The 18,633-nt window shown below is 36.2% G+C and overlaps 1 protein-coding gene across 3 annotated transcripts in view; it reads right to left on the bottom strand.

Moving 5' to 3' along the window:
- Positions 1-207: 207 nt before the first annotated feature.
- Positions 208-18,633, bottom strand: part of ZNF800 (zinc finger protein 800) — a 47,481-nt gene continuing 29,055 nt past the window's right edge. For all 3 annotated transcript variants that reach the window (XM_037836245.1, XM_037836243.1, XM_037836246.1), the window contains one exon: positions 208-4,125. In XM_037836245.1, coding sequence (XP_037692173.1) covers positions 3,939-4,125 — 187 coding nt within the window. In that variant the 3' untranslated portion in view covers positions 208-3,938. The remainder of the gene's footprint in view (positions 4,126-18,633) is intronic.

Genomic DNA, 18,633 nt, shown 5'->3' with positions numbered 1-18,633 from the left:
GTGTGGTTCAGGAATAGAGAAGGATTAACAAAAAAACAATAAATCTAGAAAACACTCCAGGTATGTATAAAAATTTATATTTGATAAATGTGGAATTTTCAAAACAGTGGAAAGAGGAATTTTCAATAAGTGATAATACAACAATTAAATAAATATTTAGATGCTTAATCACATCTTTATCAAAAATAAATTCCATCTGGAGTAAAGATTTAAGCCAAAAAAATTTTAAGATAAACAAGGTGAATTTTTATGTAACATGGGGTAGAGAAGACCTTTGTAAACATATCACCAAAGGCAGAAATTATGAAAGAACAGATAGATTTCTCTAAATGAAAAATGGAATATTTCTGTATATCAAAGACATCATAAATTAAATGGGTAAATATATGACAAGAAGCAAAATAATCTGCACAAATGGTTAACGGTCTTAACATAAAAAGAGCTTTTACAGATCAATAAAAATGAACCCCCAACATAAAAAAATAGCAAATGCATTCATTCATTCCTTCAACAGATATTTATTGTGCACCTAATATGTGCCAAGAATCATGCTAGGGACTGGAAATACAATGTTGAAGGATCAAGATATCCAGGTACAGTCTCTACCATCATACATCTAATATGGGAAAAAGAGCAAGAAGTAAGTGAGTAAACAAATAAATAAAGTTACAAATTGAGATGAAGGATGAGAGTAACGATGGAAACAAAGACTGAGATGGCAAATAGAAGAAGAGGGGACAGGACAACTTTCAATCAGGTGCTCTGAAAAGACTTTACTCAAGACTTTGTAATTAAGCTGTTTTCTAAAGGGGTGAGGGAGAGGATGGTTATGGAGAGCAGCCTAAGCAGAGAGACAGAATTTGCTAAGCCCCTAAAGTGCAGAAAAGAACTTGGCATGTTGGAGGAATCAGTGTGGCTGCATAATAGTGGGCAATGAAGAGAGAAGCATAAGATAGGGTTGGAGAGAAGTAAGGGTCAGAATGTGCAGGGTTGTGAGTCATGGGAAGGGGTTCAGATTTTATCCTACAAGCAAGAATTTACTTGATTTGAGTTACAAGTAAGGTTATTGTTACTGCTCTATCAAGAGCATGTTGAAGTGGGTCAAGAGTACAAGCAGAGATACCAGATAAGAATTGGCTGTCACAACAGTCAGGTGAGAAAAAATATTGGTGAGGACTAAGTAATGGTATTGGAGCTTGAGAGAAGATGATTAAAGATGTATTTGGGTGACAAAACTGATAGATCATGCTGATACAGTTGATGTGGGGGAGAGGGCATGAGAAGAATCAATGATGACTTCCAAGATTCTGTCTTGAGTAATTGGTGGGTTGTGGTGTTATTTATTGTGATAGGGAAGGTGAGGGGAAATGGGTTTGGAGGTGTGAATGCTGAATTCGATTTTGGGCATGTTAAGTTTGAGATATCTAAGAGTCATCAGAGGAAGACATGAAGCCGATAGGTGAGTCTAGAACTTAAAGGAAAGGTCTAGGTGGAAAACAAGTTTGAAACTCATTAGCATAAAGATGATAACAAGTCCAAGGAAATTTATGAGATCATACTGGAAGAGAACATAGAAAGAAAAAAAGGACTGGATGGAGCCCTGAGAAACCCCAACTTTCAGAGTTAAGCAGAAGGGGATGAAGCATAAAACTGAGGCCCAGTCAATGAATCAGTGGGAAATCCAGGAAAGAATCCAGAGAAGAACATTTAAAGAAGCAGGAAGCGATCAGGATGAAGATGGGAATGTACCCTTTTGGGATGGGTAATATTAACAAGGGTACTTTGCGGGGAGGGGCAGTTCACATTGTTCCGGATTGAAGATGAGAAAAGGAGACAACATATGAAGACAGCTCTATAAAGAAGTTTGATTATGAAGGAGACCTGAGAAATTGCCAAAAGATGGAGGTGGATGCAGACAAGGGAGGTTTGGTTAAGGTGGAGGACATTGGAACATGTTTTCAGGCTGATGAGAATGATCCATTAGAAAGGAAGAAAGTGATGATGTAGGAAAAAAAGAAAGAGGGAAAACCCAGGAAGCAAAGTCCTTAAAAAGGCTTGAGAGGGTGGGATGCAGAACACAAGAGAAGGTGCTGGCCTTTGAAGCTTCCTCCATTATCATAGAAAGGAAGATGATGATTACCAAGGCAGCTGAGTTGGTGGGTCTTTGTGATGGGAAGATGAAGAACTTTGTATGTGATCTCTTCTATTTTCTCAGGGAAATATCAACAGGGAAGAGGGAATGAGAAAATTTTGATGACAGATGAAACAGCATAAAGATTTTGAAGTGGGAAACGGAAACTATGAAAGGAACAATAGCACCAATTTGAGGTTTGACATAATGGATTAAAAGTAAAATTAGTTGGCTGGGTTACATGATTTTTCTTAAATAAAACCTTCAGTTGTCCCAATCAGGCCCAAGGAAGGCAGGTGGCAAGGTTTATCCAGGGTTAGGATTTTGCCATGAAAGTAAACTGGAAGAAATTGAGGTTCAAGAGTGCTGCGAGTACTGCATATCAAGAATGATTTGATGGGTCATGGTAACTAGGCTAGACAAGGAAGGAAGTGAATCCAAGAGAGGGACTGATGGATATTGAAAAAAATGAGGTCAATGAATTAGTTGTCCCAATGACACTGAAAAATCATGTCAGGGTCTAGGGTACCCAGAAGGATAGAAAGATGGTGATTAAAGGATGGAATGTCGAATATTGTTTTAGTCAGGGCTCTCCTAGAAGAAGACACCAAGACAGGGTTCAATGTGCAAGAGTTTTATTGAGGGAACACCTGTGAAGGATAGATGGACAAAAGTAGTAGCTGAAGAGGGCCAGGGCTGGGGCCTTCATACAATAATGCAGAGCTGATACCTGTCAAAGGAGGAAGGAGGGAACATTGGGAAAGAAGAACCTCAGACTGCATACAGTGCTACCAAAGTTTTGACCAGGCTGCTGAGGAGTGCCCATGCCAAAGTTGCTTATTTAGAGAGGTCCCAGGTCTCATGAGTCTCACAGGAATGGACTATCACTAATACCTGGCTGTGCTCATTCATGGACTGGGAGTAGCCAGGGGTGGCATGGCCTCAGACCAAACCCAGTGGTCACTGGGGCCACAATGGGAGTTGTCAGTCAACTATGCTCCCTACAGTAGAGCTGAAAATCAGTCCCATGGTAACCACGGAAAGAATTCTAGTGATGACGCTGTTTCTAATGATGACAAAGTCTAGAACTGTGGGAGCAAGGGCTGATTCAGAAGGGAAGAAATGGTTACTGGAGATGAAATTACAAGGAGGGGACTGGATGTTGGAGAGTTCAAGTTCAACCACAGTAGTGCATTACCCAACTCCAGGTTGTATCAATCACCCCATAGTCACTGGAGATTTGTAGTTACTTCAACATTGTTCTTGCAGATAGAAGTAGTGTCTTGGGAGAGGGGTTAACTAACTTGTTGATGACAGGGTTTGAGGTGGGGAAGAAGACTAAAGTAGGAACCAATCTTCAAACAACAAAAATGGAAGTCAGTAAATTGCGAGGAAGAGAAAAAGAGAATGGCATTGTCCAGTGGCATGATTTTCAAAGAAGCTGGGGTTTCGACAGGCAGGATGAGGAAGTAATGCTCTGCAGGTAGCAATGATTAGCAAGGAGGCCATCCTCCCCACCCGCTGGCCCTAAGGCACATGGTCCTCTTGAGGGGCTTTGTGGGAAAGAGTTTTGGGGTAAACCAGATCAGTTAAAGCAAGAGGACGAAAGAAGGTCTGAGAATACATGAGAATGCAGAAGTTCGCTGATGACGGAGCGGATTTCCGAGCGTTCTGAGGGTTTGGAGGAGCTGGCAAGGAAGAGAGGCGGCGACAGGATGCCTGAAACGGCCAGACGTGGCGAGCTGCCTGAGGTACACCGAGCTGTGCGGAGCGATGGGGAAACCCGCCGGCCGCTGGGCGGCGGCGCTCACTGGGGCGCGGGCTTCCCGAGGCCCCGTGCCGCGTGCTGGCGCTCCCGCGCGGCTCCGCCGCGAAGCTTGGCGCGGCAGCTGGCGGCGGCCTGGCGCGTGGTGACGGCGCCCGCCGGCGGACAGCGGCTCCCGGAGGCGGCCGGGCGCAGGGCGGCGGCGCTGAGGGGCGACGGCTTCCCGAGGCTTCAGCCCCCATGGGCGGCAGCGGTCCCCAAGGAGGAAAGACAAAGACACGCCCGTTAGAAACCAGAAGGAAAACGCTAAAGCACTGCAAAGCAAAGGGACAGGGAGATGCCATTTTTGCCTAACAGGTTGTCATATATAAATATGGGATCAAACTGTGGTGAACAGAAGAAAACAGCATTCAATTGAAATCTGATCAAATAATTTTAGGAAAATGTATCAAAACCTGTAACATTTTGCATACTCTTTAACCCAGAAATTTTCCGTTAAGAATTATGAATGCACACAGAATTTTCGTACAGTATGTTCAGTGCAGTATCTATAATACCAAAATTAATAAATAGGAATGAAAGAAAAAGGAAAGAAAAATTAAAGAAAAACTGGAGATATCCTACATCCAACAGTGAGGTATTGGTTAAATAGATATAGTCTTTTGTAATAGTGGATACTAACCTGCTATTAAAATAATGCTGTGAAATAACAATGATATAGAAAAGTATTCACACTGTATGCAATGAAAAACATCAGTTTCATCCCATTTGTAGTGTAAGTGGGTGTTTGTATACTTGAGCAGTATGTGTGGTATTACATGTCATACACACATGACATACCACACATACATAAAGTAATGGAAAAAAAAATACCAAAATGTTAAGTAGTTATCTCCAGGTAATGAAGCTTCAGGTGATCTTTCTTTTCCTTTTATTTCTATGTTTTCCAGGTTTTATACGATAAGCATAACTTCTATAATAAAAAAATTCAAGCTACTTTCAAATAAAGAGAATTTTACTCCACTGTTATGTTCCCATTCTATCATTATCCCAACTCAAATTTTGGAAAATAATTATTTCCTATTGTGTAGCAGAGTGCCTTACATGTGGTGGACACTGAAGGATTTTAAAGAATGGATGAATGGTCCACAGACAAAGCTTATCCTCTTAAAAGGTTTTGAATAAATCACAGTATTATAGAGCAGTTTGTCACATAAACATTATACAATCAAAACCAAACCACTGCCTTTAGTGAAATTATGCCTTATTTTACTCTATTAATCATTTCAGAAAAAAAAATTTCTGGGCTTCTGACAAACCTGATTTGATTTATAATCTCCACAGATTTGGGAGACAAAGTTTGCTAAAAACAGATAAATGTACCATACTTTTGAAACAAATATTTTAGACAAGGTTATTACCAATGTTTTATAAAAATTCAATAATTTTCTCCTTACTATAATTTGAAAGAACTAAATGGGAACAAAACTGAAATATTACAATTGAATTAACAATGAACTTAACATCCTGGTTTTCCAATCATAACAAATTTAAAATGTTAATTATTGATACCAGGTTTGCTTTGCTAAACCTTATTCCAGGAAAATGCATAAAGGTGATAATAAAATTATACTAATATAATAAATGGGAGGAACTCCAAGGCTTTGCTATTAAATTGATAAAAGATCTTCTATAAATTCAAAAGATATTTTAATCCAAAGTGACCTCAGAGATGTCAGGTTGATTTTATTTAATGATGAGCAAATCCAGGACTACTGAAATATTGCCTACATAGATAATGACTTAATCAATCAGACACACCAACCTGCAAGTTTCTTTCCCTCTGAATATATGGGATAAAATTATCATGTCTGGAGGCATACTTTTAGCAAAAAATTATCAGAAATTAATCAATTTTACAAAGAGAATAAATTCCAAGAGACTAAAACTTTGTGTTAACCAACTGTTCCTGAACAAAAAGAAGACTGTAAGAGCTTTTTATGAAGACCTATCTCTCTAAAAATCTTATTATTCACCAAATGATTTAATATAACAGAATTTAATACATATTAGAAGAGCAATTTTTTATTGGTGCTTTAGTCTAAGTTACATTATCCATACAGTGATTTTGACATTTTTTGAGTACCTATTATGTCTGAAGCACTGTGCTTAGACACCAGGAACAAAAAAGATAAAACTTGGATCCTACCTGTGAGAAGCTCTGTCTAGAAAATTACCTTGAGATAATTAGAAAGACTCATATTCCCTAGGCCTAACCTGAACCACTAAACCATTTTGCAGTCTTGCCAAAGCTTTCCTTCCCATATTTTTTAGATGAGCTTTCTAATTTCATGTCATTCTCCTTTGCTCAAGTCTATCCAGAGCATCCCACTGCCACCACTAAGTCAGGTGAGTCAAAGACCACTAGTCTGAGATTCTATTTAAAGAAATGGATATCCTCCTCCAGAAACATGCACAGAAATGCATACACCATATACTTTATTTCACTGCACTGGAAACTGATATCCTAAATATAAGCAATATATAAAAAACAGTATTTACAAAGGATTATGACTCACATTGCTTTTTTTTTTCTTTAATGAAAGAAAAATGGCTACTTCCTGAAAAAAAAATTCCTAAATGAATTCTAACCATTCAATACTAAACCCCAATGAGATCTGGCTTAAAAGAGTTGAAACTGTGGTATGGCTTTGACTTAACAGATACTTCATCTTTGACAGTCAGTTTCAACTTTTTCTCTGTGTCAACAAATGCTGAAATCCTTGAGTCACAAAGATGCATAGAACCAAATCAGGATTCCATAGAATTCTTTGCCAGGTGAAGGTAGCCTTGTGTACTCATCACCAAGTTCCTCCAAGACTTTCAAGTTATAGTCAAGTCACATTATTTCCTCTGTTTTCAAGTTCAATTAAGACAGACCTCTGGAAAACTAGCAAATTTCTGTCTGGTAGAGAAAAAATGTCACATTCTGTTCCTATTTCTTGGCAATACCTGATGCCAGCTGCTGATGTGGAAAGTACTGAGGCACGACATGTGGCAATTCTTTCCTCATCAAAGCAGGAAAACCATAATGTGTGCCTGACATCTCAAGTGCTCCATATACCCTCAGAGTGCTGTAATTTTGTTTTCTTCCATTTGAATGTTTAAGAGAGAGACAGAGAGTGGGTGTGTGAGGGAGCGATTATTTTGAAGATGTTGACAGTTTTTCCAGTTTCCAAAAGGGGTTATAAAATGGAATTCTTCTTTAATGACATCAGAGAGCACATGAAAACATGAAGCCGATTTCATATAAGGCCTCAATAGTTTCATCCAGTTGCATGCTGAAGAGAAATGGCATAACTTCCCAGTTTTCTAACTTTGGAAAGAGCAGTATTATTTAATGAAGCACTGCCTCAATTTTTTCATGAACCACATTCAAGAACCTTTGAACCAAACTATTTGACGCTCCATTCCCCTAACTTACACTATTATTTCCCACATTTACGCTTTTGTTCTTGCCACTCTGTCCAACAAAAAATGCTTTCTCTCTCCTGTCCATCTATTCAAATGCTGCTCATACTTCCTCAAAACCCAGACTAAAATCAGTCTCTTTCACTAATTTTTCTAGATTACTAAAGTCTGAAATGATCTATCCCTTTTCTGAACTCCTACATCAGTTACCATCTACAACAGTGTTCTCAAAATATGGTTCTGAGACTACCAGCTTCAAAAAATGCACCATAATCTGCATTTGTACGAACACCAGAAAGAACTCTGGCTATTTCTCCACTGTTTTTTCAGATTTATTTAGGCACTGCTAAAGAGGAAGGCTAACAATGCTTATTGTTGCTGGAGTATCCAACTGACTCCTATGAATCATTCCTTTATATATTCATTTTCATGCAAAAAAATTTTGATTTGTCAACTATGTATTTGTCAGATCTGTTCTGTCATTGTTAAACAATGGATTTATACCATCATCATATCTGACCCCTGGATTTTTCCGTAATTGCCCACTCTCCCACCAATTCCATGGCTGTCTTACTATTTCTTCTAGGGATTCAGATGCTGCTACCATTTTCAAAGTAACTTTACACTCTGTGAGAAAGAATTTAAAGCAGAATTTGAAATGAAGGTAAGCACAATTAGATGGAAAGGGCTACAACTGATACTATACATTCAAGAATTATATAGACTTAAATATATTTGAGAGCCAGGCAGTCACTTCAAAATCATCTCTCCCAAAAGATTCATTTTACAGATGTGGATCTGTGGGGAAAGGGATATTTTGGAGCAACAAACTGAAATTTCTTGCTCATGAAATCTTGTAAACAAAATAGGAAAATCATACAAAGCCAAAAAAGCATTTTTCTAACTTAATTTGCCCATGGATTCAACATTAAGGATTAATTAAATTAAATAATCAAAATTTAAAAATTAAAATTAAAGAAAAATAATTAAAAAGAAATTAAAATAACTCAAAATGTAAAAGACGAGATTGATCAGTCATCTATAGAAATGGCCCAAGATTGTCTTTGACACATACAAGTATCAACGTGACCTGGGCTCAATACCAGTTACACCTAATGATAATAATAGTTATCATTAATTTACTGTATAGTCAAGCACTGGGCTAGACTTTTTACATATATTTGTTCAATTTTATTAAATAAATCCAATTTTATTAGACCTTAATTGGAAAAAAAAATGTGTTAAAGAAAGGAGATAGTCTATAACACCTTTATAAGGGGTCAAGAAAGCAAAAGCTGGCTGTGTGTTTGCAGCCTGTTCTAGTAGAAAGCATACTCTGATAACTGAAGAATATCTGGTGTGAGTGGCAAGTATATTCTTATAGGAAAGATGAAAGTACAGCACTACCAGAGCTTGCAGAGATGGGTCACTGAGAGCTGTTTCAATGCCCATCAAGCAACCTTCTGATCATAATTCAGTTTTCCATGTAGATTTGTCTACTGGGAGAAAATGCACTGAACCATGAATATGAGAAGCCAGTGTACTCGATATTTCTCATTGCAAATTAAAGAGCTGGCATTGTATATTTACGCAGGACTGTCTATGAGGCTGGTTAGAGTGACACGTCCTCTAATTGCCAGTCACCTCTCCAGAGGAACCAGTAATCACAGTCTTAAACAGTAGTGGCCATGTCAGTTACATGTGAGGCCTAGAAGGGAGGCTAGCCTGCCCTCACTCTGTCTTGCTGTTCAAACTACAGTGCTTTATGATTTTATATAAACACACACATACACATGCACAAACACAGAAATAACCATTTAATTAGAAATGGAAATGATGAGAAAATGAGGAACAAAATGAAATGCTGTTTCTCCATGTTCCAGAGTAACACCTTGTGGGTTTAGAGCATCACGGTTTTAAGGAGAGAAAGCTAAAAGATTTTTTTTTAATGGCACCAGTAAGTATTTATTTTGCTTATTAAAACAGTGACCTAAGCAAAAAGCAACAGTTCAAATGGAACTTGGACATATAAACTTTTACCAAAGAATAAATATCAAAACATTTCAGATGTCCACATATATCTACACTTTATGGGTACTTGAAGGTTTTGTTTCTGTTTGGGATTTGTTTGTCAAATTTTGTTTTCTGATAACATCTCCACAGGAAAGAAACCTACAAATACAGCAAGGTCAAAACAATTCTTGACATGACTTCAGTTCACTGTCTTACTTTCAAAAATTCCAAAGTCAGAATGCAAGTAAGAGCTGTTAGACCCTTGTGTTCAGGGTTGAGGATGACACACATGAACTTTGCTCTATTATTGAATTTTCACAATTGGGAGTGTTTTGAAAATATATTTCAAGTCTAATTAAATTTTTTCCATCCAGTAATGGTTAGAGTTACAACTGATACTATTTGCAAACAGGATTACCCAGTAATAAATTGAAAGGTATTGCCACCTTTAGGAAGAGTATGGGATTACTGATTATCTAAAGTAAAAATCACAGATTACTTAATTTCTATGAATCCTATCATAGACATTCGGCATGAGATAGATTTGTTTTTAATGGATTCGTTTTTTGAGATGCAATTTGGTCAGTAAGATTTAAAATTAAGCAGTTCTAATAGGTCCCATTAATCTCTAAAAAATAAAGCTGTAATTGCATTGATAGATAATTTGGCCAAAATAAACCTAGAATGATAAAAATTAAGGATACATTTTAATACAGATAATTTTCAGTCATATCAAGGAAACTAAAACATAATTTAAAAATTATGAGAAACAAAAGAAAGACTATTTCTGTGATTAGCATATGAAGTTGGAAAACAGAACATTTGGACAATAAACATTTGTGATTTGATATTTATAACATTATTGCTTCACACTGGCTCTGGGATATGAAACTGTTTTGTAAATATCATATAGATTTCACACAAATCTAAAGGTAAACGATATCCCTAAAACTCCCATCTGCCATTTCTTTCTCAAATGGAAAAGAAAATATCTCAATTAGCTTTTTTGATAACTAGCAGTAATAGTATCCTTATATATAGATTTCACTTATTATTTTTTAACTTCAACATTTATCATAAAATAAAGCAATGACCAGGATCCCTCTTTTTCTGAAAGAAATGTGAAAAACTACATTGCATTGAACATGAGGTACCCAATATGATTTGCTAGCAACTAATACTAATACTCTGTCCACTCACAATAACAAAATCAGTTGTCTAAAAGATAGGCACAGTGATGTAAAATGGAAGGTTCATGGACCAAGGAATAAAAAGACCTGAGTTCTACAATTTCCAGACATATTGTTAAACAAGCGAAAAAAAAAAAAGAAAGTTCAGAAAAGTATGCAGAATATAGTATCATCTGCATGAAGAAAGGGGATGTATACATTTATATGGCTATATATACATAAACTAACTCCTGACAGCAAAAGAAACTGGCAACTGATCACCTTTTGGGAAGGGAATGAGAGAAGTAAGAAATAGAGTAGGGAGAAAACTTACCTTTCACAGTAGACCTCTGTACTGTTTTAATTTTTTATATGTACAAGTTATCACCTATTAAAAATAACTTTTAAGAGATAGCTGGCTTTTAGTCATGACTCCTTCATCAACTACATGTGTGACCTTATGCAAGTATTTACCTCACTTTTCTCCATTTTAAAATGAGGTTATACTAAATCTCTAGAGTCCCCATCTATGATTCAATAGAATTATGGGTCAAAAGAAAGTATAAACAAAATGGCAGGTAATGAAATGAAATAAATTTAAGCCTTAATTTGCAGTGAATAACACAGCATGAAATTATAATTATTTACACATCTGCCTCTCCCTTCTCATCAAGCTGTAAGAAGAGCATAATATGCAAGAGTCTGGGAAGAAAACTCAGGTTTGTGAACTTGACAATGATTCTATTCTTTCTTTTTTATTCTGTATGAAAAGTGAAAATCTGGTTAATTGATTCCTCCTTTTTCATCTATCCAAACTATTGCTTCTAAGATATAGGCTCTCAATACACATTTTGATACATGAACATAAATGTTAAGAGTTATTATAAAGAGAATTTTTGTGGTAGAGTTTATAAATGGATCCTGACATAGGAAAAAGCTGGAAAAGATACATTTATATTCCCCTCAAATTAGCCCAAGAATCCCCTAAATTCATCCATAATCTTCATAAACAGAAGATACTAAGCAAATCAGAGGGAGCCCAAAGTAGAGCAACATAATACTTAGACTCGTAAAAATAGGACATTAAGAGGATACTGAAAAGAAAGAAACCCAAACTGACTGACACTTGGAGGATAAGGAGAATGGGGACAAGTTTGGGGATCCATCCATTTACAGCCCTACATACAGAAGTAAAACTGTTAGTCTCAGGTCCCAAAGAGCTTAGTCTAATTATGGGGGCCATGTAATTAAATAATAATGCAATAATGAGACAAAGGATGAAAATGAAAAATAAATGGTTAGGTAAATGTTGCAAGTTCATCAGAGAAAGAAATCACTATGGGCTGGAGCTAAGAGAGAGTCATAGTAGAAATGGGACTTTGAAATCTGTGTAAAAGGCAAAATGAGGGTGGTACCATGGACAAAAGAAAATCAGCAAGGGGAGTCAGTTCAGTTAATGGGATGATGAATTCAGTTTTAGTTTTAAACACAGTACATTTGAGGCTCTCAGTCTGGCACATAGTAAGTGCTTAACAAATATAAATGAATACACAAACAAGGAAATATAAATGTCTCATAAGTGTCTGGAAATAGGCAAGTAGAATTCAAGCAAAAGACTATATCTGAAAAACACAGATTGGATGAGGGGTTGATAATTTCATGGAAGTGAATTTTTATGCATATGACAGTAAAAATGAAATCTAACTATAGAATTTTAAAGAGATACATACAAACTATACTTTGATTCTAAATAATTACCTTAGCTAAAAATGCTCAAAATTATTTTTCAAATACCGGGTTGCCAAACTTTCTTCATAAAAAAACTAAACAAAAGTGATGTGCTAGTAGTATATCAAAAGTAACTGTTGGCCAGGTTCAAATACAAGACGAATGTGCATACTAGATGCAACTTTTAACAAGGGAGGGACCCAAGGTATGGGAAGATCATACTTGAGCAGGATGTTTGGCAATCCTCCTCCAGTATTTTCTTGCAGGTACTAGTATTACTTCCTATCACACACATCTTACTCAAGAATCTGCTCCACCCACCCACCCACCCCAACCCCCCCCCAAAAAAAACCCACAAAAACACACACCACAAAACCAGGAAATCAAGAGGTGCTGGTTTTACTTTTCCATTGATTAAGTCTGTGAATTGGGCCAAGCTGATGAAATAGAGTGCTGTGGGTTTCACTACCTGAAAAATATCAATTAAAACAAGATTTAAAAAGAAAAAAAAAAAAAACTACCCCCTGTTCAATGATTTACTGAACTTGTAAAGCTAAAGAAATAATTTATAACCACTTGCTAACTTTCCACAAAATATGCAATTATAAATATGCAAGGTACTCATTATCACATGGATAAAAATGTGTGTGTGCACGCACATTTCGTAATTTGTAACATACTAATAAATCTTGTAAAAAATTTCTAAATAAAATTTATTTCTAAAATGTTGTCATAGGGCAAGAAAGAATATCAAGAAACATAAAGAACGGTAGTAAATGAAATCCTGAACACAGAAAGTATAAATTCTATACTGCTATTCTTTTTTGAACAATCTTTCAAATGTCTAAATAAATGTATTACTTTTATCAATAATATCTTAGTAATTTACTGAGGTGTGACAGGATATATAGAGGCTTGCCAGAAAAAAAAATCAATGTTCAAATAAACTTATTCAAAAAGGAAGATTTGAAAGAGATAGTAAAGTTTATGGCTTATTACAATTCTGTGCTAAAGCAGTTGTGCCTTGTGTTATTTGAAGAAGATATTAGGTTTTTATGCTTATGCCTATTACTGACAAATTTAAAGCTGAAATAAGGAAGCATTTTCAAAGCATTAGAACAAAAACTTAAAAGATTTTTTTTTCATTTTACTAAAGACCATAAGGGAATAGCAAAAAGTGGTTATATTACAGCTATCCTATTCTAGTTCAGGTCTGCTAGCATTTCTGTTATTGACTTCTATACTTAGGAGTGTATAACTCACCCATAATATTCACTCTATTGAAACTTAACACACAATATCTCCCAGGGAATTCTTTCTCTTAAACGGAGATTTTTAAAAGTTAATAAAAAAAATCAAATAGCTCAAATGGTATAAAGATCTATGCCTTCTCTACTAAAACATTGGTTTCAGTCCCAAACAGGGTTGACATCCTAAAAGTCATTCTGTATATACACGTAAGTACCCATTAGCCTGGGTGGGGTTTATAGGCTGATACGTTAGTTTCTAGGGGACAGAGATTCCCAATTGAACTCTAAGTGGTTATCTTGATGACAAGACCAAGAAAAGTTTTATTGTTAGGCTCTCTCTTCAAAAAGGGGTAAAAAGAAATTGGAAAGAATCGTGACGGCCACAGGAACATATAAAACAACGACAATACAAAACCTAGTTTTTATTAACCGTTATTTTTTAAAAAGTCCAAAAAGTGCAGCTTAGCAAAGTAAAATTAATTTATTTCATTCACTGTTTAAACCTTTAATAGCATCTTTTCTTCATTAGAATATAGTTATAGATACTAAAATATTTGAGTTTATCACATCGATTGTGTCAGGGTCTATCAGGATTTAACCCAGATGCCTTTCTCTAAGTATTCTTGCCTAGATTAGTTACACAGATAAAGGTCCTGCCTGTTCAGAGGCATAGGGACCAAATCATGAACAACTCACGGACAGATCAAAGCAATGAGACTCAAAAACAAATCTTGTTCAGTGTCCAAGAACACTACTAAATTGTTTTATTTTAAAAATTAAGGTATTTCATTTTTGAAGAAATAATCTTTTAAAATAGGCATTGAGATTTTATCTTAAAAGCTCTCTGAACATGAAACACAAGGTCACATTGCCTGCTACTATAACAATGTAATTATCCAGCACGTCTCAGACTAATATCAAATACATGTTGTATGTTTTATACACACATTCACACGCACACACAGAACCAATACAAGCCAAACATCATTTCTCACATGAAAACCTGAAATAGGCAGGCATTGCCCTGAATTACAAAATAAACCAAAAGAATGTGAGAAGTACTATGACATATTTCAAAACCTATGCCTTCAGCAACCAAAAGTATATAATGATACATAAATCTCTAGGTCTTGGGCAATCTCTCCTAACCTTCAGCCTTGTATATCCTACTCCTACTGAGTATCTCCAATTAGATGTCCCATAAGCACCCCAAACTCAACATGTCTAAAAGTTAATTCAACATGTTCCCCTCGAAATGTGCACCTCCTCCTGTGTTCTGTCTTAGCGAATGGTACCACCTACTTGCCCAACCAAAATGCCCAAACTTAGGAATAATATAAGATTCCTTCATCTCCACTGTCTGGAAAATTCTACTTCTGAAATAGCTATCATTTCTGTTATCTTTCTCTATAATCTCATTTCTATTACCTGAATTTAGGCCCTTATCATGCCCCACTTCAATTATTAAAACCTGGTCATAAGTGATTTCTCTGCCATCAGTTTTACCCCTATCCCCAGTCCAACCCAGTTTCCTGAATGCTTTCAGATGCTCCTGCTTGAAGATGCTACTCCTAATCTTGAAAATATGAGGCAAGCTAATTACTTGGTATGATGGGTAACTTCATGTATCAACTTGGCTAGGTATGGCATCCATTTGTTTGGTCAAGCAAGCTCTGGCTTGATCATTACTGGTATTTCATAGATAGATTTGCATTATAGTCAGCTGACTACATCTATGGCTGATTGCATCTATAATCACCTAAGGAAATTGCACTCAGCATCCAATCAGTTGGAGGTCTTAAAACCAGAAATGGGGATTTCAGAAGTCAGAGAGAAATTTCTGTTTCTACTTCAGCGAGCCAGCTTCTCCTAGGAAATTAAACGTCACCTTCAACGGAGTTTCCAACTTGCTGATTCTCTTAGAGACTTCAACTTCACCTTCATTGGAGTTTGCAACTTGCAGCCTACCCTATAGAATTTGGACTTGCCAATCCCCACAGTCACATAAGCCAATTCCTATAATAATCTCTTAATATTTACGCTACATACATCCTGTCAGTTCTGCTTCTCTGGTGAACCCAGTTGGTACCTAAGGTCCTTCTTGTTTTAGCCACTACCTTGTCTCACATTGCTTCTTTTAATCTACAGGTGGTTTCATGTCCTGTACCTACTTGGAAACTTTTTTTTCTGCCTAGCTTTCAAAACTCAACTGAATTTGGGAATTATAAGATGTCATCCCCAATCCCTGAGTATGCGTTAATATCCCACTTCTATATCCTTATAATGTGTTTCTATTCCACAGCACTTGAAAGAAGAAACTGTATTGCTTATTTATGAAACCCTAGTATCTAACTCATTGCCTTGCACAAAGGAGTTCAATATATCTAGTGAACGAATGAAACAAGCTAGAATGCTCATGAATTCTTTGATTTTGATAACTGAACAAACACCACAGGAAAAAAAAATTATTGATTTGCTCATTATTAATAATCTGTGCCCAGATATTACTTGTAAACAATTTCTTTCATCTTCTAATAAAAGTTCATTAAATTGAAATCTTCAATCTTTAAAAGGCAAATAAATACCTCATTTCAAACACACCCAGTCCTACAAGTAGTATACACTTTAATTAACTTATGATACAAATGCTTGTCTCACTCAAGAAACTTAAAAAGGATCTAGGTTAATTCAACCTAGCAAATACCTGTTTGTCTGCATGCTGAGAGCACCATCTATGCATCATAACAGGTAATGAAATCTAGCTGCCATCACCCCACAGTCCTGAAATCAATTGCAGTCACATCAGCAAACCCCCTATCATCTATCATATTCCCAGCAACCCTTCAGCTTCCAATGATCAACCCCAGTAAAGTTTGGGTTATTTTTAATTCTTACTAGCAAAGATAATTTATTTAGACACTATCAAACTTTTTCCACCTATGTACTGAACATATCAAATTAAAAATCAAAATGACAAGACTAGTGAAAAGAAAAAAGAGAATGAGGAAGGAAAAGAGGGAGGGAGGGAAGAGTTATTTTTAAAACTAGAGTTTGTCAAAAAACAAAATTACTTGCCAGTTAATGCCTTTTAAAAACTGTTAAGCACAGCCACTCCTAACAATATCATACTGAAAATAAAGCACTTGCAATCTTCAGAAGGCCAAGTTTTATTTTTAAGAGGCGACAGGGTCTCTGAAGAAACAACTTGTTTCCACCTGCATTTGTTTTTATTTGACCTCAAAAAACCATAGCTGATACGAAAGTCAGAAACGAGAAATTACTTTCAGATTTATTCTTGTATACTTGATGGTCATGGAAGAGCAAAAGGACAAAGGCGTATCCTCAGTGTATTGAAACTTTAACGAGAGAAAATGTCCAAAACAAAAAAACTATTTTAGATTGGTTGCCCCATTCAGGAAAAAAAAAAAAAAAACTTAAAAAATGTAGAAGGTTATTATTTTTAGCCTTAGTGCTCAAAGTGTGAATCACAGGCCAGCAGCATGGACATCACATGGAAGCCTGTTAGAAATGGAAAATCTCAGGCCCAACTCCAGACCTACTGAATCAGAATCTGCATTGTAATTAGATCCCACATGATCTGTATGCATATTAAGATTTGAGATGCTCTGGTTTAGAGTCAACTAGTTCTGGCTGCTCATTAAATCACCTGGGGGATTTGTAGAAAATATATAGAAGCTTAGATCCTACCCCCAGACATTATGATGATAGACCTGGAATGAGTGGAGACATCTATATGTTTTCAAAATTTCACAGAGGACTGAAATTCATATTTCTAATTAAAATACCACTAGTATAACTAAAGACATTTTGGCTTTATCAAAGCTCTCACTACAGAACTACTTTAAATACCAAACCTTAGTACATTTAAAATAAGATTTGATGTTTTCTTAACATTTCAGATACTTCTTAATTTTGTAAAACAAGAGAAATGTTAATCTGCATATTTACATATAATATTTTATAGGAGATTCAATAACCTCTCTCTGCAGAAAAGTTGAGAAAGCCAATCCAGAAATCAGTCTTTCTCTCAAGAGACCCAAACTGGTTCTTTTTTGGAACAAAATACATTTGAAAGCACAAGTACCACTAGAATGAGCTTCTGATTTTTTTTAACATGGTTAAGAGTCATCCAAGAGGCCAACTTTATTTATACTAACAGCAATTCAAAAACTCAGTTCAATCAACAAAAGTTAAATTTAAAACATAAACTAAAATATGGAAAAATACTTTATCAACATCACTGATTATTACCACAGTCATATGTTCAAGTATGCAAATGTGGGTTTACAGTATAACTTATTAGGAATAGAGATGGAAATTAGTACTGTGTCTCTTTAATAATGTGCAAAGAAGACCGATCCTGGCATGGTCCTGCAGTCCTGCAGATCACTTAGCTAATAATCTTGATCATTCCCTCCACAAATGTCTGTTTGTCACATATTATGTACTAGGCACCGTGCTGAGTACTGAGGACACAAGGATGAATAAGACACAGCCCTGCCTGCAAAGGTCTTTTCAGTCTAGACGGGGAGATCCAAAGAAACGGGCAATCACAAAACATGATAATAATTGCTATAAAGGGATATGTAGAGGGTTAGGATGGAGTACATGGAAGGGGCATCTAATTCTGCCTTGGAAAAGGGGAAAGGCTTCTAAGAGGTCAGTCTTTAAAGAGGTGGGGATGGCTAATACAAAGAACATTCCAAGCTGAGGCAACAGGGTCTTGGAGAAAGACAGAGCATGGTTCCAGATTTTGTGCTTTAGAAAAATCATTCTTGCTTCAATATGGACCGAAGAGCAAAAGTGGAAGAAGGATCAGTTAGAAAGTTATTACACTGGTGAAGATATAAGATGAAGGTGACCTAAGCTAAGGAAGGGGCAGTGGACCAGGGGAAAAAATGGACAGCTTCAAGAGATGCTAAGTATGACAGACTGAATTATATACCCCTGAGAACATGTTCTCAATCTTAGTCCATTCCTGTGGTGTGAACCCACTGTAAAAAGGTCCTTTGGATGAGGCTATTTGTAGTTAAAGTGTGGCAAACTGAACCGGATGGGTCTTATCCTATTACTGGAGGCCTTATA

This window comes from Choloepus didactylus, chromosome 5 (genome assembly GCF_015220235.1).
Source record: "Choloepus didactylus isolate mChoDid1 chromosome 5, mChoDid1.pri, whole genome shotgun sequence".
In the NCBI taxonomy this organism is placed as follows: Eukaryota; Metazoa; Chordata; class Mammalia; order Pilosa; family Megalonychidae; genus Choloepus; species Choloepus didactylus.
This window is presented reverse-complemented; position numbering and strand designations above follow the sequence as displayed.